At 34.7% G+C, this 20595-nt stretch overlaps 2 protein-coding genes and 1 long non-coding RNA gene across 4 annotated transcripts; 2 read left to right on the top strand and 1 right to left on the bottom strand.

Moving 5' to 3' along the window:
- Nucleotides 1–2923: 2923 nt before the first annotated feature.
- On the bottom strand, nucleotides 2924–15465 carry LOC125242813. The gene is made up of 3 exons (XR_007178920.1): nucleotides 15130–15465; nucleotides 4509–4587; nucleotides 2924–4413 (listed from the first exon to the last, which is right to left on the bottom strand). It is a non-coding gene; the product is annotated as an uncharacterized LOC125242813 (long non-coding RNA).
- LOC125242809 lies at nucleotides 7414–14839 on the top strand. Of its 2 annotated transcripts, none has more exons than XM_048151776.1 (8): nucleotides 7414–7709; nucleotides 8043–8158; nucleotides 10921–11046; nucleotides 11150–11177; nucleotides 11267–11320; nucleotides 11590–11625; nucleotides 12513–12588; nucleotides 12705–14839. In XM_048151776.1, exons 1-8 carry the CDS (start codon nucleotides 7502–7504, stop codon nucleotides 12736–12738), a joined length of 678 nt encoding a protein of 225 aa, XP_048007733.1. In that variant the 5' UTR covers nucleotides 7414–7501; the 3' UTR covers nucleotides 12739–14839. The 2 variants fall into 2 exon arrangements, with proteins under 2 accessions (XP_048007733.1, XP_048007734.1); XM_048151777.1 differs by having other exon boundaries at nucleotides 7416–7709; nucleotides 10924–11046.
- A 134-nt stretch (nucleotides 15466–15599) lies between the features above and the next one.
- On the top strand, nucleotides 15600–16906 carry LOC125242812 (RIIa domain-containing protein 1). The gene is made up of 4 exons (XM_048151783.1): nucleotides 15600–15759; nucleotides 15945–16021; nucleotides 16102–16148; nucleotides 16806–16906. The coding sequence occupies exons 1-4, from the start codon at nucleotides 15679–15681 to the stop codon at nucleotides 16868–16870; spliced, it is 270 nt and encodes an 89-aa protein (XP_048007740.1). The 5' UTR covers nucleotides 15600–15678; the 3' UTR covers nucleotides 16871–16906.
- The last annotated feature ends 3689 nt before the right edge of the window (nucleotides 16907–20595 follow it).

Here is a 20595-nt window from a genome sequence, read left to right as displayed (position 1 = left end):
TGTTAACAACATAAGCACTGTGTGACTATGTTTTAAGTGTGTATTAGCGTTACCTGTAGATTTCAATTTCTGCAGCCACTCCACAGTCTGAAGTTTTTTGCTTTTTGACTACGGGTGAATCTCCAGTTGTCACTGATGACTGACATTTGGAACATTCTGTATTACAATCCGCCATCAAAATGATAAGTTTAATTATTTCAGCTGCTGTGAGAACAGACTATAAATGATCCGCTACAAGCAGCATCCTCACATGATAAAGCCGACCATCCTGGACTCCTTTCTGTTTATAGACGTGACGTAATGACGCAAAGACGAACTGCTGCATGCTCAAATTTCCCGCGGAAATCCACCAGGTCGCTCTTATTAAATAACATTATTACAAGCTTACCGTTGTGAATCGAGCTAAAATAAAGAGAGAGTTTTGAACACTGGCTGGATATGTACTTGCTCATAAATTTATTTTCGATCATTTTTAACCCAAAAAAAGTTACGGACTGCAGCTTAAAGACTTCTCTCTATTCCTTTGTAAAAGTTTGTCGCAGCAGCTTTTTGAATAGGTTTTAAGAGAAAACTTTAACAACTTGTACTGCTATTTAGGAGAACTCTTAGTGGTAAGATATGTTTTGTGTATACGGCCCCAGACTATCATCTTTGGTCTTATTTTTTTTTTAATATACCATATTATATTTGGTAGGCAACTATAGTACTTCTAACATGTTTTCCATTGTTTTAAATCACAGGAGAAGACCATCATTGCACCTGGACATTTCATCTTACGTCATTCATATTTTTATTTCTAAATATGCACACATCCACTTTTCACATACCTAATATGCATATTTGTGCATTTCTAATTATTGAGGGGACTTGGCCAACTCTATATGGTGGTTATGGTCCTGTTATAGCATTAGCTCTATTATCTATTTATATTTAGCATGTCAAGGTTTTATAGCTTGTAGAATTTAGTTTGCCTTTTTAATTAAACTGATCATGACTAACCTAATGAACAGCTGAAATTATATTATTTGGTTATATATTATAGAACTATATATTTATACATAAATAATACATATGACATATTTTGTGTTTGTTATGCAAACAGACACATTTTCAGTATGTATAACTGTATACGTGTGTATGCAAGTAACTATATATAAATAACTGTAAAATATTATATTTAAATTATAGTATAACTTAATACATGTAACTATATTATTCATATTGTAAATATACTTATTAATGGTCCAGTCGGTTTGTGGGAAAGGAACTAAGTTGATTGCATGGCACTATAGTGAGCATAAGAGTAACTGCATGACCTGGGCATGTATTTTGTACATTCCTGCTGTGGAAGCAAAATGAAATGCTGTTCCAGTGAGTACACACATCTAATGCAGTACTTGTTAAATCCCACTGCTTTAAACCTGGCCTCAGTTATTAACATACATGTTACCAATAATAATAATAATAATAATGTAGTAAATCCACATTCATTAAACCTACCTTAAAGGGGTGTGGGGGAGGAGTCACATGAAAATGGTCCCTATATGTGCCATGCTGTCTGCTGATAAAGTACTTTCCTCCTTGTACTGTTGATTGATTTATATTGATACAGTGTCCACTTACTTTGTGGCAAATGAAACTGGCACTGCTAGATTTGATCAGATTTATATCACAGCATTATACATTTCATGATATGCAATGATAATATTTGTTTAACTGTTGAACTTCACAGCATCGCTATACTCTGTATTGACTTGACTTGTATTTACCTTTTAAGCACTTAAATCCCTGCTGTCCAGGTGCAAAAGCTTGTTGGGGGAATTTGTCAATAAAACATTATAAGTACATAATGATGAGTAGCTGATTTATTTCTCTACACCTCAGCCAATTACATGCCAGTATAAAATCACCCCATGTCACCTCAGCTATCGCAGAACAGGAAATGATGCAAGGAGTGAACTGTAATTACACCTGGGTGCAGCATTGTCTTCCAAAACAAATTACGCCACTTTCTATGTTCTCCTCAAGCCAAAAACTCACTGCCTGGTGCTCTGACAACAATATGGTACTCAACTGCTCAAAAACAAAGGAGATGGTGGTAGAATTTTAGGAGCAAGAGGAAGGAACCTGCCCCTCTACATCAAAGAGTCAGTGATTTTAAATTCCTAGGAACATGCATCTCTCAGGACCTCACAAAGCTGCACTATGGCTGATAAAAAGGCTCTGGAGAGAGTCAGGAAGTCAGCACAGAACATTATAAGGACACCGCTTCCTTCACTGACTGATATATACAGAGCCAGATGTCTGTGTAGCACGCATAATTCAGGGATCTTTTCATCCAGGAAATAGTTTGTTCACACTGGTGCCTTCTGGGAGACACTATAAGTCCATTCAGGCCCACACCTCTATAGACTTATGAACAGTTTTTGTCCAAGTGCCATAAGAGAACTAAATTCATAATTAGTAAATACACTATATATTGGACTGCATAACACAATTACACAAGGGATTGTGCAATATAATTTCTGCTGCTGTTTATTTATTATTGCCGCTATGTCAAGTTTGTTGTTGTGTGTTACCTTTTCCTCAGTCTTTGAAAAGGATATAATGAAAGAGGAGCTCAGGAATCCACCCCTTCAAGACAGTCTTAACATGACTAAGTTTATGCAACTGGCCAGTGATCACAAATGCTTTTCATCTATGCACGGCACACCCCTCCCAACAGAAGATTTGAAAACAGAAGCGAACATCACAGGTGTAAAATGAATGTAAATGTTCTTGATTTTCAAGTGCTGCTGATGACTTCAAAAATTCAAAAATTATAAAAAAAACAGAATTAATATTTAATTGACTTTAAGTACTTGTTTCTATAGAGTGGTGCAGGTATGACGTCACTTTGTAGGCCAACCTGGAAGTTAGCGGCGCTTTGATCGGGTTCCCTCGATCAAAAGCCTATGCATTTTTCCTATAGACTTTTGGAAAATCGCAAAAAATAAGCTCTGTGTTTAACAAAGGGTTGTGATACTTACACGTTTTGTCCATCAAGATAATTTTCACAGATGAACATAACTTTTATGAAGTCTGAAGCCTAAATGCAATTACCAGAAGTAAAAAGCTAAAGGTAGGCTATAACGAACTACATCACGGTCGCTCGACTTCAACGTCACCATCACTAAGCTTCTGACAACTCTTTCGGTTTTTATCTAAAAACATTTTCCCAGCACGTTTGAGTTAGAATAGTTTATAAAAGTACAATTATGAGCATAATGAGGTTATAAAAGCAGACTGAGCTTACCTTCTCAGAGTGATGACGTTTAATGTCCTCGACTGCCTATGTAGTCCCATTTAGCCACTTGCTAGCAACCGCCTTTTTCAAAAAAATCACAAGTGGCGTAATACTGATGCATTTTACGTCGTAGAATAAAACGTGAAACTGTCTTGAGCTTGCGCTCACCACAGATCTTATTTCAGTCATTTAACCAAGCACTTCCATGGAACCGGAAGTGCTAAAATGCTAACTCACTTCCGCATTTTGGCCTACAAAGTGATGTCATACCTGCAGCACTCTATAGACCCCTTAATCGCCTACGTCACTGTGACGTCACCGCTCTAGCTGGAGGCAAAACATAAGGAAGAACTCATAGCAGGCGTGCTAAAAGTTTGAAGTTTTGACTTTAAAATGTCGTCTTGTTGTGTTTTTGGCTGCCAGAATAGAAGGAACAGCACTTTTGGTTCAAAACTAAAGTTTTCAATGAAATCTTTCCCTCAAGAGTAATACATTCATGACTTCAAAACATATTAATTAGGATTTATAACAGTGGTTGCAGCAAACTATAAATTGTTGTCTATTTACTGTTAGGTTAAAACTGACATGCAAGTGCAGTTCGCCGTTAAAATTGTACTGTTGTCCCGATTTACGATCACCCAGGTGTGGTACATGTCACCCTTCTTGCCTTGCCTCTGGCTAGGCAACACCTCTGACAGCACCACACAAACATTTGTACGTAAATTGTTGTATTGTAATGTCTGAACGTGACCATTAATAACATAGTTGTAGGCATCCAGGGATTTATACGCCTGTAGCTTTTCCCGGCTGTAAACACAAGTGTAGATGTCCGGCCACTCCACCCTCGGCAGCCCCGTCAAGTCTTCATGCCACTCCCGTGGCCGTATGGCATATGGGTCAGGCAGCCTGCTTCCATCCGCGAGAGTTAATTTACAAAAATAGCTGTCACAGTCCCGCAGAGTCAGTGACTGTACATATTCGGACAGTTCCGAACCTTCTTCTGCATCCATGTTTAATAAATCCCTCCTAAAACATGCTAGCTTACGCTTGTCAACATTGCGTCCAGCACCTCTTTTTGCCTCCAGCTAAGCCCCGCCCACCAGGAAACAACAGATATATCCACTGACCTGTTAAGAACGCACAGACATTTGCTGTGATGTTGAATACTTGAAGACACTGGTTTGTCAGGGTCAGATATTCAATAAAATGCATACTGCCTTACCAAGCTGGTGTTCATTTTCAGAAGTCCTCTGTTTTCTTTATCCAAACAGCATAGTAATCCATAACCAATAGCTGCATTTCTGGAAATAAAACATTAATGAATAGATTAGCCTACAGCAAAGGAGAAGTAATTGTTTTTAATGTTTTAATACAATGAATAGAGCTTAAGACAGGGGTTCTTAACCCTGGTCCTTAGAGGGCCACTGTCCTGTAGAGTTTTGCTCCAACCTTGATCAAACACACCCAAACTAATTAAGCTCTTTGTGTTTACTAGAAAGCTACAGACAGGTCACCTGGGTGAGAACGCCTGGCCTAAGAGAACAGAAATCTGTAGTAATTGTTCATCATCCACAATATATTTTCTGGTTCATTCTGAGACTTTATAACAAAAGTTAAATAGAATTACTATGGCCTCATGTTCACTGACAATAGTTTATTTTTAACGGCACACAAATTTTATCAACTTGATCACCTGATGCCAGTCACTCTTATAAATAAATAAGCCAAAAAATAGCTATTAAAAAAACCCAAAAACATATATATATATATATATAATTACATATATATATATATATATATATATATATATATATATATATATATATATATATATATAATAAAATAATAATAATAAAATGGTCATAATTTTCTCACCCTCATGCTGATCCAAATTTGTATGCATTGCTTTCTTCTGCAGAACACAAAAGATGACATTTCGAAAAACCCCAACAACATTGGAGCCCAATAAATAAAAGCATAAAGTTTTGTAATGACATGAGGGTTAGTAAATGATGGCATAATTTTTGTGTGAAGAATGCAGTTGTATAAAATAATACTCACACCCATACATTTCCAGGAATTTTATCTAAACCCATGCTGTGTGAAACTGTCTGTCACATCACACAATGTGCAGGCCTTGATTTTGCCTTAACTGTCTGCATAGTTGGCAGTTTTCTCTACAGTTAGTGAGTCACAAGAACAGTTGTTCAATATCTCGGCATAAAAAAAAATAGATGGGAGAAACTATGCCACATTATTTCTGTTTAATGCATTCGGTAACACTGACAAACCATTCCCTAAATGTCCCTGCCCTTTTTTTAAAGAGGTCTAATGCACACGTATGGAAGTATGAATGTTTGTGACTGAAGGTGTTTGTTTCTGTCCCAAGATATTTAAAATATTTTGTTTAGTAGGAGACCAGAATGCCCATAAAAATACTAAATCTTTTTTGTTACCTTCCCCCATGCAGCCAGTGGCAGGTACTTTCCAGTTGTCTTACACACACACACACACACACACACACACACACACACACACACACACACACACACACACACACACACACACACACACAAACACACACACACATAACATGACCAAACAATTTGAGATAATTATCACAGTTTTGCATTTGGATGTTGTTTGCATTTTTCCATTCATTTAACAGCAAATTATATTAAAGATAGATGTTTATACATCAGACTTTAATGTTTGTTTCCTTTTCTTATGATCTGTTTTTGTTGTTCATTAGAGTTGTTTAAATCCAAAGTAGTTACTTTACACATTACAGTTCCCTTAAGACCAATTTGAGAAATGTGTTTGCCCTGAGTATAGTGACAAAAATCACAATATTTAAATTCTGCCACAGGGTTCACTGATTCCTTTTACTGTATGTCTAATTGACAAAATACCTAACGATTGTTCAACAATCAAGACAAGAAATTGTAATGGCATAATAGATAAGGTAATATGAGTGCCAGTGTGTGAATGAGTAACATTATGAAGGAGTAACCTGAAGCAGAACACTTAGCACTTAATGACACAACATATTTAGTCTCTTTACAGACATTTAATCTGTGAATAACATAATTGTGCAGCGCTTTCTATATTTCTTGATATGAATTTCATGTTCAAATTTGAGATATTTTGGCTGCAGATATTATCTTTTGAGTATGTTACCAGATATTCCATATTTTTAGATGTGAGAAGACATACAGTTGATAAAATAAGATAATTGGGAATCCTTTCATATGTTGGGAAGATGATAATTTTCCTATATCTCATTTCTTTTACATTCAAACAAACAAAGTACCACAAACAAAACGCTTTAAAATAGTTATATATAACATGAACAACTAAATGCTGGATTTCAAAATGTTTGAATAGTTTATATTCACAACAGTCATTGTTACTGTCTTCATGAACGGCTTTATTTCCTGGCAGACTAGAGATTCAGCAGAAGTCTGAGTAGATTTAGACATCTGATTTGCCAAGATGTTTCCAGTTATACATCAGACGTTTAGTGAACTGAGTGTTGGCGATACATGGGTGTGACATCTGAGGCTGAGGGTGGCCTCATCTGACCGCTATGCTGATTTGACCAGACAAGCTGAATGGGTTTGGTGTCATGACAACCATATTCCAGTCTCTCTATTCCTTTAATAAAAATAGGCTACATTCTTTCTTGACTATGTCTGGGGATTTTGTTTTTCCCTGCCCCTCCTCCTGTGACTTTATCTGCATGCCAGGAGAAAACAGGCCTATAATGACACACCTTTTATGAACAAAACAAATGTACTGTAACTGTTTAATGATGTAAGATGTGAAACAAAACATGCTCATAACTATATTTTGTCAATGGCAATTTGTAGCCTGCTAATGCCTCCATAGATTATTATTAATTATTAATAAAACTATTATTAAAAGAAATGTCTTGGTGTTTGATAATCGAAAAGTCTTTTCAGTATCACAAAGAACAAAATGCTAAAATCAAAAGAAGAATGCCAATGACTTTTTTGTGACTGGGAGGTCTCTGTTTTTGTCTTAAGATTTCTTTTACTTTTAGTTTGTTTTTAATAATAATAATAGAGTCCCAAGTCACCGGATAGCAGCACTCCTGTGGGTAATTGTGTTTTCTATGAGAGGCAGTGGCAGTAAATCACGTTGTTATCTTTCTAATATCATCAACTCGGCAAACTGTGCCTTCAAAATGAAATGTCTTTAAAAAATGATGCAGTGACGCGCAGTGGGTGTTACAGGAAATCAAAAACCGAGCAGTGCAGCCGGCTATTTCAGCAGGAAAGCAGAGCTATTCTAGTCCTATCCACAGTGCTATTAAACATCATCATGCCGAGCGCTCTGTTGTTTCTTTTATTGTTTCCGAATCCGTGGTTTTGTCTTATCGAGGGAAAATCACTCGAAGGTAAGATAGCTATATTTTCCATTTTATTTCATTTTCTAAAATATCGTTGTAAACGAAAATGTATTTTAAAATGACGATTCGATTGAAGGCCGCTAAAGAAAGAAAACAGGTATAGCCATTTACGAGTTAATAAAGTCCTCATATGACGTGTCGTATAAAATGTATTTTACTTTGTTAAAATGAGCTCCTATGACATTCTGAGTAACTGTCGATTCAAAAGCCACAGAATTGAATGAGTAGTCCACTGACCACATGTGCTGATGCTAAACTCCAAAACCCGTTTTAATGCTGGAAACATGATCGTTTTGATTAATTTGATGAATTTCATCGCAGCAGATGAAACGTGTGTTGGGATGCGGAGAGAAGATCACTCCTACGACTTCGATCTGCCCGAAACCGTGACCGTGAACGTGCAAAAGGAGGAATGTGATCTAGAGTGGACCATTGATGTAAGTAACTTATTCTCCTCTTACAGGCCATTCAGCATTTTAATTTATCTTTAACCTTAAATGTAATGAATAATTAACAGAGAAATAAAATGTCACCAGGGTACAACAGGCGAAAGGCAATTCATAGCATTTTTATTTTATTTTTTTTCTCAGAAAACGCTATAGCAACAAAAAGGTGCTTTTTTAAAAGTCGGTTCATAATGTAATAATTGTCTCAAAACGTAATAAAATTTTTAGCTCATAATATATTCTTTACATTGAGAAATGTATTAGCCTACATTATAAACTCACCAAAAACATGTCATATTTTCATAATTGTATAACTTTTAAAACATAAAAAACAGGTAGGCTATTCCCTTACAGTAGCCTACATTTTTAAAAATCTAAATCCAGTCTTAAACTCCCTCCGAAAATCAACATTTAAATATGCAATGCAATTCTTATTATTATTCTCATATTTTTATTAAATATAAAGCATTGGTATTCCTTTACAGTACATTTTAAAAATATAAATCCAGTCTTAATCTGCCTATCCACCAGATTACTGAAACTAGGCTACTGCTAAAACTAATATTATTATTAGTATCATAACTACTAGTACTTCTTGTACACATACGGTTTACATACTGTTAAATGACGGTGTTAAATACCAACACTGTGTAAAAATGTTGTAAAAAAACAAAAAAAAACCAAAAAAACAAAACACATTATCAGTATAGCATTGAGGTGTGTGTGTGTGTGTGTGTGTGTGTGTGTGTGTTTTGCATTCCGCAGGTAAGACTGGATTTAGATTTTTAATACTGGAAGGGAATACTAATGTTTTTTTATGTTTTAAAAGCTATTATACAATTATGAAAATATGACGTGTTTGGTGAGTTTACAATGTAATAAATTTGTCATGTAAAAATTGTTATTACATTATGAGCTTAAGATTTTATTACGATTTGAGAAAATTATTACATTATGAACATTTTATTACATGAACAATGTAATACTTATTACTAATAAGTATTACATTATTAATGCAATTATTACAATAAAAGCAGTTTTTACATTATGTGCAGTTATTAGGCTACATTATGTTGGAGCTGATTTATCAAATGACAAACTTTTTAGTTTATTTGAAAATGCATGGAATGATATTCCGGAAAATATTCTAAAGGAACTGCAAATTATATTCAATTTTTGGACGCATACGTTGTGACAATCCAAAAGCAACTGCAAATCGCGCATTTGTGTTTCCATTTTCTTTTCCCTGTGTAGGCCTAACATGTCTGCCAAATTTCAAATGGAAACGAAGTCAATTTGCAAATGTATTTCCAATGTCTTACGAGTTATGAGCCTGTCATTTTAAAATAGGCTAGCAAAAGAAAATCACCCATTTGCTGTTTCCTTCCTCCGCGTCCTGCCTCCCTCACAAAATAGAGGGTATTCGTCGACGTCACTTTCCCGCCGAAAGCGCGCTCCCTCAGCTGGACTGAGTGGCAAAAGAACCTGCTGCGTGACTTGATTTAACAGGGGAAACTGCGAAAATGCGAGTAAAACTAACGAATTACACTAAAGGTTGGAATTGAATGTGTTCCTTACAACTTGTCAAATAAAAACTAATCCATGGATATCGACATGCAGCCAGGAGTCGTGTTTCATGACATTTATATGTGCCTGATTTCGACGGTGGGGAAATACATAAAGCAAATCTGCATGTAAATATCCGCGTAATCACTTATATCAATGTTATATCGTCATATTGTCCAGCCCTAAAACATATAGTTTTATAGTATAGTTTTTGTCAGTGTTGTTTATTTAAAAACACACAATTATGCAGAATATAAGATCGAAAATATTTAATTGATGAGTTGTCAACATAATATATAACAATACAATATATACGGTATGATTTTACCTCAAAATCCAACATTTTGACACAAAATGATAACTGCAAATCCATGTTTCTCTGCTGGAGTTCAGATGTTTCTGTGAATTGCAGTGATCCATTTGCTTTTTTTCTGTTGCTTTCTGATTTTTTTTAAATATATGCCTCAGGTTTTGTGTCAAAGCTATTTGTACAGTCAATCACAAAGCTCTTTCCCGTTTTGGATGTGTTTTGTGTGTTTTTCGCGACATTCACGCTGAAAACCAATGCTGCCGCTCAGTCTTTTGCCTCTCAGTGGACGTGACCGCAGCCGTAACGGTCGACGGTGACGTCACTTGCATACCCTCTATTCAAATGGAATCGGCCCCGATGTCAACACAGTCAGCTCTCAATCAATGGTGCCCTCTAGTGGTGGAAAACGAAGTACCGTTTTATTGTTATTCATTCCTGTCAGAAAATAACATTTGCAATTACTTTTGAATACTAGAATATCAGAATACTTTTCCATAAAGATGATTAAAGTTAGCAGTTTTTCAGTTAAATTAGGAGAATGGATATTATTTGAGGTAAAAGCCCCATGATGTAAAGGCCACGTGAAAAGACCCACTGTTGTCAAAATGGCAACTAAAACACTAGGCTGACAAAAAAAAAAAAAAAGTTGCATGTGGCAATATATATAGGCAGCTTGGAGTAAAAAAAAAAAACTCTACAGAGCTAAATATATTTATAGGAGCAGGGCCTTTTCACTCTGTTGTACCCTGCATGTTCTAATTTTCATTGATGCTATTTGTCATTGATTGTTCAATTAATTTGTTTTGCCTTGTCTTGTATCAGAGACAATAGTCAAAAGTAGAAAACAGTGTTGTTTATGTTTACAATTGTCCCCTAGCAGTCCTTCACAGCATTCCTGGATGGAAATTCTACACACTTTGCTCTTCCCTTCAAAAAAGTAACTCGCCACGGAATCACAGTGAATTACTGTCCAGTTTCAGCCATATTCCATGCCAGTTGTCCTGTGAGTTCAGTAACAATTATTCATCCTGCTCAGAATATTTTTTACTGCTTTATATTTAAAAGGATTGTATTTACAAATCAAATGCTTTCTGATTCTCTTGTAGATTTACACCAAGGAGCTCACATGTTCTTGTGAGTAGTGTTTCTTTTTGCTGTCTCTAACAGAAGCTATGCAACAATATTGCAAGATTACAATGGCATCCAATTCTGTGTTATATCAGGTACCAATTCTACTTACAACAATCCAGTTTTTAACACATCTCTGCCATTTGGAGGTAAACAATATTTCTTTTGCAACACTTTAAAAATGACTGAGATAAAAATAACCTTAAGGGTTTAGTCAAGCATTGGGGTAGAACACATATGTTTTTTTTTCTTCTTTGCACAGCAAATGTACCTTTGTTTTGGTAAGAAAAAATGTGAAAAATGTAGGAAATGGTGGTAGTATATTAACTGCATATTATAGTACTGCATATTAACAAGTTATACAGGGAGCTTCTGTAAATCCATGTAATGACTGTTTGTAATATAATTGCATTTACAGATATATCATCCTCTGGTTCGTCAAAGAGACAGCACTGTAAGTAAAGTCTGTAAAACTTCCATAATGAATGACTAAATAACCAGCATTTGGAAAAGTGATGAGGCAATATTTTTTACTACTGTCTGGCAAAAATGTAGCCACAAAACATGTCCGGTTTAGAGAAAAATAAGGATGATTACCATTTTACCATCAAAGTTTGCCTGCTTAACAAGTTTAATGAAAATCACACACACACACACACACACACACACACACACACACACACTGTTTCTTACCAGACACAACTGACTTTGTTATGGTTGAAGTTCATAAATTCCATACAAAACAAGAATAACAGCAGTAAAAATTATCCTCATCTCATTGTAGGTTAAGTTTGTAAAACCACAAAATACAAAATGAATCTGAAGTTCCCTCCAGATTTGCTGAAACTTGCACAAATACAGCTTGTTAAGTTCCTGTTGTGCAAGTTTACAAAAAAGCCACTCCCCTAAAAAAACGGCCAGTTCGTGTCAAAAAGAGAAGCAATCTAAGAGACAATCCAACTTCGCATTTCAAGTATGACCAAAAACAACTGCACTGAACTATGAATTATGTTTGGAACCTTTTAAAAGTATAAACAAGAAATGATTTATAGGTTGGTTCAGAGGTTTTGGAAACTAAATTAGAGTTCTGGAGATGGGGAGGGAATGCAGTACAAGTGGTAGCAAATTAGTAATCAGTATAGTAGCATTATATTTAATATCATCTATCTATTATTATTATCATCATCATCATCATCATCAGATAATTCTTAGAATTATTAGTATTATTAGTTTATATTAATTAAGTATATTTGTTTTGAAAAGAATTTATCTTAAAGTGTCATGAAACCAGTGTATTGTTTGTTGTGTAATTTTGGTGATTTTGTTTTTTCTTCTCTATAGATTGTGTCTTTGCTGTTGCTGCCATGTTTGCCATAAGCTTTGTTATTTTGGCTTTCTTCATCTGCAGGACGAACAGGTATTTAACACATTAATGCATAAAAATAACTACTTACAGCTATATCCGTTTATTAACTAAACACAATTAAATGACATTGTTTAATTTTCTATCACTGCAAAATATGTTCCTACTAGAGCCTCAGCTGATGAACAAAACCATCCTGCTTAAGGAGAATTAACCTGGAGGCATCTGTACTACTTGCCCAACAAACAACAATACATGACGTGGAGTCATAATGATACATTATCCTATATACAATTAATACACTCTATATTATATTATATTATATTATATTATATTATATTATATTATATTATATTATATTACTCATTACAGGGCTCGACATTAACGCTTGTCCGGAACAAGTGGATTTTTTGAAGGGGCAAGTGAAAGAGAATTTTACTTGCTTGACCAGACAAGTAGCCTGCTTAAAATGTCAATAATAATAATAATAATAATAATAACTATGAATCACCAAAACCTGAGAATGATTCTGATTTTATTACATTTAGTGTAAGTGGCAATCGATAAAAAGATAAACTGATGTAAAAAGATGTACTGACGGTAACAATGTTGCCATTAAGGCTCGCGCACCCTCTGGAGAGCGCAGCACACAAAAAGAAACTCAGTTAATATACTACGGTAAACAATCAAAATGTAAAGTTTTATATTTATAACATAAGATATGATACAGTTAAGCAACATCACACAACTTCCTGATGGTATTCACGTTTGAAAATGCGACACCGATTTCATACGACAGTTAAGCAGTTGTTAATAATCACTTACATTTTAGAGGCAATATTGATTATGTTCTATTTCAGCAGCAAAAATAGTTCCAAACAAATAATACAGCAGAACCATAGCGCATCTCACAGCAACACCCAACCGTGTTTTCATTACTGAATGAATCAGCCGTTTGAACGAATCGTTTGAATGAATGACTCAATTATTTAAGACAGTCAATTACCACCACCTACTGGTGGTTTAGTTTAATGTTTATCATTTTTTAATATTTAAAACAATATCATATCATTATTTAATGCAGTTGTCATTTTTCAGTGTAAATAATTTAATTTGATTGGTAACGGCCCTATAGTGTTTTATTATTCGAATTAAATTTATTGAGATAAGAATAGAAATTATAAATTTATTATATAAGATTAGAAAAAAGTCATTTATAAAGGTAAAAAAGCCCTCAGAGTAAATATTACAAATATGCAGATTTAAATATGCTGATAGAACACTGATGAGAATATTTCTTTAGAATAAATTTACATTTACACAACCGGACATGCCATTTTTTTACTCGGACAAGTGAATGACCGATTTCAAGCACATGACAAGGCTTAATGTGGAGCCCTGTATTATATTAGTTTCATATTATAGTATGTTATATTATATTATATTATTAGACCAACAACACTGGGATTTCAACACTGTCAGTATCACTCCGCTTATCTGTGTTTGTACGTTCCATTATTGGTGGAGATTTTACATTGACATGGTTACATGCAGTGATGGGTGTGATGCATTAATAAGTAATTAATTACTGTAATTTAATTACTTTTCCATTGAAAAAAATAAAGTAAGGAATTACTCATAATTTAATTAGCTACTTCTGATGTAATTGCATTAAATAATGTAACAATAGTGGATTTAACATAAAAATGTAACATCTAATGATAATATGTATGTTTTTAATGTAAACTTCTCCATTTAAATACTTTGGTCAGTTCAAGAATAATTTATGCAATTTTATATTACTCATTTGAAAGAATTAAAAGAGCAGTTTCAAGTCCTTATTGTTCAACTGGTCATGGTTGAAATGGAATTTAGAAAGTAATCAGTAGTAATAAGTAATGCAATACTTTTTAGAAAGTAATTAAAAATTATATTATATTATATTATATTATGAAGGCTAATATAAATGTTTTAAGTTTGTATTTCCTCCCAGAATGGCAGATGGCACCTAATTTACAATATTTCCCTGCCTCTTTAGTTTGTGTTATGTGTAGAATATTCACAAGAGGTCACTGTCTGCACAGTTTTAGACATTATTTGTAATTTCACATGCAGTGCTGTGTCTATCTTGCCTTCTTGTTTGTTTTTGCTCATGTGTTATTTGTTATCTTGTTTGTTTCATACTGTACGTTAGTTCTGGGCAACCATTTTTCGACTGTCGTATTTGTTACTGTTGTCTTCTTCTGTAGCTATCATTTACTCTGGTTATTCTGAAACTGCCATTAAACTTTGCGAATGGTTCCTCTCAAGTCTCTGAATCTATTAACGCTTGGATTTGTACGTGTGTGTGATCAAGAAGTGCTTTCAAGATTCAAGAACAGTTCTTTGAATTGACAATAACGCGTTAACACGACTCAGTATGTGCAACAAAATCTGCCAAATCCGCCTAATGTATGAAGCATGAATGTAACGTTACAGTTAGCATAACCAAACGACAGTGCCTACAATAAACAGGAGAACATTTACGAAATGGTTACAAAAGACTAGCTATATAATAGGTCTATAGCATCGTTAAATTAATAAAACATCACTTACCAGTGGGTCTCACATGCCATCAGTTTCATTTTGTATGCTGAAGAGATCAAAGAATGACTAATTTTGTAGGTTTAGCAAGTCACTTCTTTATAGTAGTAGACTGTTTTTTGTTTACAGGACGCGTTGTTGTTGAGAGGGAATGGCGTCATCCAATGAAATCATCCACTGAAAAACAACACAGTGCGAATCACAAGTTCAATTAAAAAAAACACACACAACAATGCCAGTCTGTTCTACAAATCGATTAATTATATATTAATGTATTATTTATTTATTCGCAAAAAAACTGTAGACATATTAGCAAGTTCAACCAAATTAGAACAATCAAGTTTAAACATTAAAATTAAATATTGTATAAATAAAATACAAGGTTAAAAAAAGGAAAATAAATAATACAGTCAGTGATTACTCTTTGAATTCAGAGCTTATTTAAATTATAATAAAGTTAAAATTAATACATAGAAGTGTGTGTTGCTTAGCAACAGAATGCTTGAAACGTCAACATCAGGTGCTTGGGTGACAGGAGCATAGACGCTACAGCGCGCTGTCATGGCGGAGAGAAACGCTCTGGAGAAACTCGATTTCGGCGCTTTAAGCCCCGAGCAGCAGGAGAAGCTGCATCAGTTCAAGGTAATTTTCTGCTGCTGAGTTATTCACAAGTCTGCAAATATTATTGGAGATGAATAAAGGTCTACTAAATTACGTCGTGAAGTAGCCTACACGAGATTATGATATAGGCCTATTAAATAAAATGTATGGGAAATGTGATTGTTTTTGATAAAGCAAATGTTTCGACATTAAATGTCTTACTCCAGATCAAGACGAGGATAGCTAATGAAAAATATTTAAGATCTCATCCAGAGGTGGAAATGTTACTGAGTGACTTCTTAAGGTAAGTCTTTATGCTTTATGATCATCATGATTATGCAGCACATTTTGTACTGTTCATCTATGCCCTTCTGTCTCTAACAGGGAAGTGTTTCTGAAAAGGCCTACGGATATTCGTGAATTTGCAGCAGGTATATTTTTTCAACTGTCCCATGTAATAAAAGTATTACCTACGCTTATCTGACACGTTTGCAAACTTTCTTGCAAATAACTTGGTTGGAAGTAGTCTCCCAATAACATTCAGAATGTGTTTTATGTATTAGATTTTTTTTCATCATGTAAATAGTCTGTTTCTCACATAGAATAATTTATTATTATTCAAAAACTTTTGTTGAGCTTTTATTACATCAGAAATTTACCTTGAGCTAATGTAATTAAACACATAATTAAATCTTATTTGAGTTTATAATGATGATGATGATGATGATAATAGTAACATTATCATTATTATGTTAAATTATACTCTTAAATTAAAGGGTTAGTTCAACCAAAAATGAAATTTCTGTCATTAATTACTCACCCTCAAACCCGTAAGACCTTTGTTCATCTTCGAAACACAAATTAAGATATTTTTGATGAAATCCGAAGGTATCTCATCCACACATAGGCAGCAACGTCATTGCACCTTTTGACATCCAGAAAGGTAGTTAAAAACAATCTTAAAACAAGTCTTAAGGGTTTGGGACAACATGAGGGTGAGTGCTCGATGACAGAAATTTCATTTTTGGGTGAACTAACCCTTTAAGGCAAACATTATCTCTCTCTCTCTCTCTCTCTCTCTCTCCCAGATCATTTCATTGACCCAGGACTGTCAAAGAAAATTCAGGCTCAAATGAATATCCAAAATAAGTGAAAAGTGTTATTTTTAATAAAAAAATGATGAAATGTGTGTCTGTCATGATCCCTCTGTATACGCATATAACTGTGTTTGAAAGCATATTTGTTGTACCTCTCCATTATCAGCAACAATTATCGTGAATGTATCATGTGAGAGGACAGTCCAGACTTGTTTGCTAAACGAGTCCACAGGGATGAAAGATGAAATTAATTGAACAGGTCTTTCTGTTCTGTACTTTAAGTACAACCCCAAATCCTGAAAATTTGGGATATTTTGTAAAATGTTTGTGAGTTGACAATTCCCTCTTTATTTAACTGACAAAAGTACAACAACAAAAAAAAAGATTTTCAAAGTTTTCACTGACCAACTGTGTATTTTGTAAATAAAGAAATTTGATGGCTGCAACACACTCCAAGAAAAAGTTGGGAAAGAGCCATGTTTACCACTGTGACCCATCACCTTTCCATTTAGTTACACTTTTTAAATGTTTCGGGATACTAATTGTTAAAGTTTTGCAAGTTAAATTTTTGCCCAATCTTTTCCGATACAAAACAGCTGCTCAACAGTCTAGTCATTGTTGTCTGATTCTACTTTACATTATGGGCCACATATTTTCAGTAGGAGACAGATCTGGACTGCTAGGCAGACAGTCAAACACATGTCTACAAAACCACTCTGTTGTAGCACATGCTGATTGAGGCCTGGCATTGTCTTGCTTCCCAGGAAAGATGCCATCTTGATGTCATCTCATCTTTGGTTTTACCAAAGAATAAACACTAACAAGAAGCGAAACTCAATAGAATGTTCCATTGCAACACCGACGCCCAGCAGCGGCCCTGCTTTACCGCCATTTTGGGGTGAAAGCAACTCGGCAGTCCACTAGTTTCTATGGCGATGTTAAAAAAAAAAACATACATTAAAGCTAAAATCCAACCTGAATGATGACAACACAGAATAAAATACTATCGCTAGTGATCATCAAATCTTTTTTACAGCTTATTTTACACACTTTGTGTTTAAGTCTAACACTTTTTTCACAAAACCTTTGCTCTATAAAACCCAGTCAGTTTGGGTTAAAATTCTTTGAAGTTCAAGTATTAGCATTATAAACACTGAATTAATACCAACATATGAAATTAAATTAAGGACATGCATCAGAAAAATTGGTAATGTTGGACAATAAATATATAACAGCTTGACAGTAAACTGTTTTTGCACTGTTGTCTTATATTAATGTCCATTAAAGCAAGACTATTTAAACAAAAAAACACAGCCACTGTGTCCAAAAGTGGCAATTAGGGGATAACAGACACAGCAATGCATCATGTTTTATAAGATCATTATGTTTGTAGCATGATCCAGGGGATTAAAACGTATTTCAGACCTAGTGGAGTAATTTACTATTACAATATTACTCCACTAGGTCTGCCTATAGGTATACGTTCTAATCCCATGAATCACGCTACAAACATGATGATCTTAACTTTATTAATTATTAATTTATTAATTTACTATTAATAGTAGAAATATGTAAAGTTGCATAGAATGGAAACACACAATAAAGTAGGCTAACTACGTAACCTCGGATGTGTAATGGTTGGATTCCACAACTGAGCACATAAAACATAGGTTAAGACAATACAACATTTACTGTAGGAGTCAAAATGTAAAAATGTTTAAAGGTGCCCTAGAATTAAAAATTGAATTTACCTTGGCATAGTTGAATAACAAGAGTTCAGTACATGGAAATGACATACAGTGAGTCTCAAACACCATTGTTTCCTCCTTCTTATGTAAATCTCATTTGTTTAAAAGACCTCCGAAAAAGAGGCAAATCTCAACATAACACCTGTTACATAACAGTCGGGATCATTAATATGTATGACTTTCATTTTTAAACACTTGAAGTCTGTATAATTCATAAACACAACTTCATTCTTTATAAATCTCTCCAACAGTGTAGCATTAGCCATTAGCCACGGAGCACTATCAAACTTATTCAGAATCAATGTAAACATCAAAATAAATACCATACTTATGCGATTAGACATGCTGCATGACGAACACTGTAAAGATCCATTTTGAGGGTTATATTAGCTGTGTGAACTTTGTTTATGTTGTTTAAGGTAAGCGCGAGCTCTGGGGGCGGGGAGCACGATAATTTAAAGGGGCCACAGCCTGAATCGGCGCATATTTAATGATGCCCCAAAATAGGCAGTTAAAAAAATTAATTAAAAAAATCTATTGGGTATTTTGAGCTGAAACTTCACAGACACATTCAGGGGACACCTTAGACTTATATTACATCTTTTGAAAATGTTCTACGGCACCTTTAAAATTTACTGAATTTGAGAAATTTTGGCTGTGACAGTCGCCAATTTTGGGTGCGTAAGATGTGAAGGATTCTATTGTCCAGTTGGCATTTTCAGCCCAAAATAACTGCCGTGCTACCATAGCGCCACCTCGTGGCTGTTACCTAAAAAAGTATCGCCTCTTAGGTTCTATACTCTTTGGTTTTACTAAGTACTTCTGAACACTTGGCTATATTTAACACAGTAAAATAATGGTTTCTCATGCAGTGCCATCTGAGGGGTCAAAGGTCACGCACATTCAACAGAGGTTTCCTGCCTTGCCCTTTGTACTGAGATTTCTCAGGATTTCCTGAATCTTTTCACAATATTATGTATGGTAGATGGTGAAAAACCTAAATACTTTGCGATCTTGCATTGAGAAATGTGATTTTTAAATTGTTTGATAACTCTCTTATCTCATCTTTTCAACTCTCATATCCCATTTTTGCTTGCAAAGACAGAGTCTTGGAAGCTCCTTTTGTATCCAGTCTCTCACCTATTACCAATTCATTTGCTAATTGTGGACTGTTTCAAAACAGTTTAATTTGGATATTCTATAGATCTATCTATATTCTATCCAACTTTTTTTGAATGTGATGCAGCCATCTGTAACAGTGCATGACTGCAGGAGAAGCAGGTTTCCAAAAGAACTCAAACGTTTAATAATAACTCAAATGGGCATGTGAACACATCCAAAATACAACAGTAACAGGACAAAGAGTGAAGAAACCAAGGAGTACTTATACGGGAACTAATGAGGGACCTAAAGAGATAATGAACAAGACACACCTGAAACAAGGACACTAATCAAATGAGTAACCAAGGCAACAAACTAAAGGCGGGAAACTGAACAAAGGAGAACATGTGACAAACAGAACATGGTGCAAAAAAAATATATACTTGTGACACCATCAAAATTGATTTATGTTTAAAAAATGATCGAAGATGATTTTATTATAAGTACAGTGAAGTCCATGAACTCTACTACCAGTATTTTAGATCGGGTTCCCTGCTCGGTTATTATGAACTGCCTTGCATCAATCTGCCCTTTTATAACTTCAATTGTGAACTTGTCATTGACTTCTGGAATTGTTCCTCCACAACTAAAAATAGCTGCCATTACACCAGTCCCTAAGAAGACTGGCTGTGATGTTTCTGATTTGTCCATTTACAGGCCTATTTCTAACCTCCCATTCTTGGCTAAAGTTCTTGAGCGTGTTGTGGCTATTCAGTTAAATAATCACTTAGCACTGAACAGTCTCTTTGAACCTTTTCAATCTGGGTTCAGAAGAGGACATAGTATTGAAACTGCTTTAATTAGGGTCGTAAATGATCTTCTTATCGCGTCAGATTCCAGTGCATGCAGTATTTTGGTCTTATCAGACCTCA

Source organism: Megalobrama amblycephala, linkage group LG13 (genome assembly GCF_018812025.1).
Source record: "Megalobrama amblycephala isolate DHTTF-2021 linkage group LG13, ASM1881202v1, whole genome shotgun sequence".
NCBI classification, from domain to species: domain Eukaryota; kingdom Metazoa; phylum Chordata; class Actinopteri; order Cypriniformes; family Xenocyprididae; genus Megalobrama; species Megalobrama amblycephala.
Note: the sequence above shows the minus strand (reverse complement) of the source record. Positions and strands in the feature narration are given on the sequence as shown.

Coding starts and splice junctions, on each gene's coding strand:
- LOC125242812 (XM_048151783.1), top strand. CDS start 15,679: ATGGCGGAGAGAAACGCTCTGGAGAAACTCGATTTCGGCGCTTTAAGC. Junction 15,760..15,944: donor AGAAGCTGCATCAGTTCAAG/GTAATTTTCTGC, acceptor GTCTTACTCCAG/ATCAAGACGAGGATAGCTAA. Junction 16,022..16,101: donor TTACTGAGTGACTTCTTAAG/GTAAGTCTTTAT, acceptor TGTCTCTAACAG/GGAAGTGTTTCTGAAAAGGC.
- LOC125242809 (XM_048151776.1), top strand. CDS start 7,502: ATGTCTTTAAAAAATGATGCAGTGACGCGCAGTGGGTGTTACAGGAAA. Junction 11,047..11,149: donor TATTCCATGCCAGTTGTCCT/GTGAGTTCAGTA, acceptor ATTCTCTTGTAG/ATTTACACCAAGGAGCTCAC. Junction 11,178..11,266: donor CAAGGAGCTCACATGTTCTT/GTGAGTAGTGTT, acceptor GTGTTATATCAG/GTACCAATTCTACTTACAAC.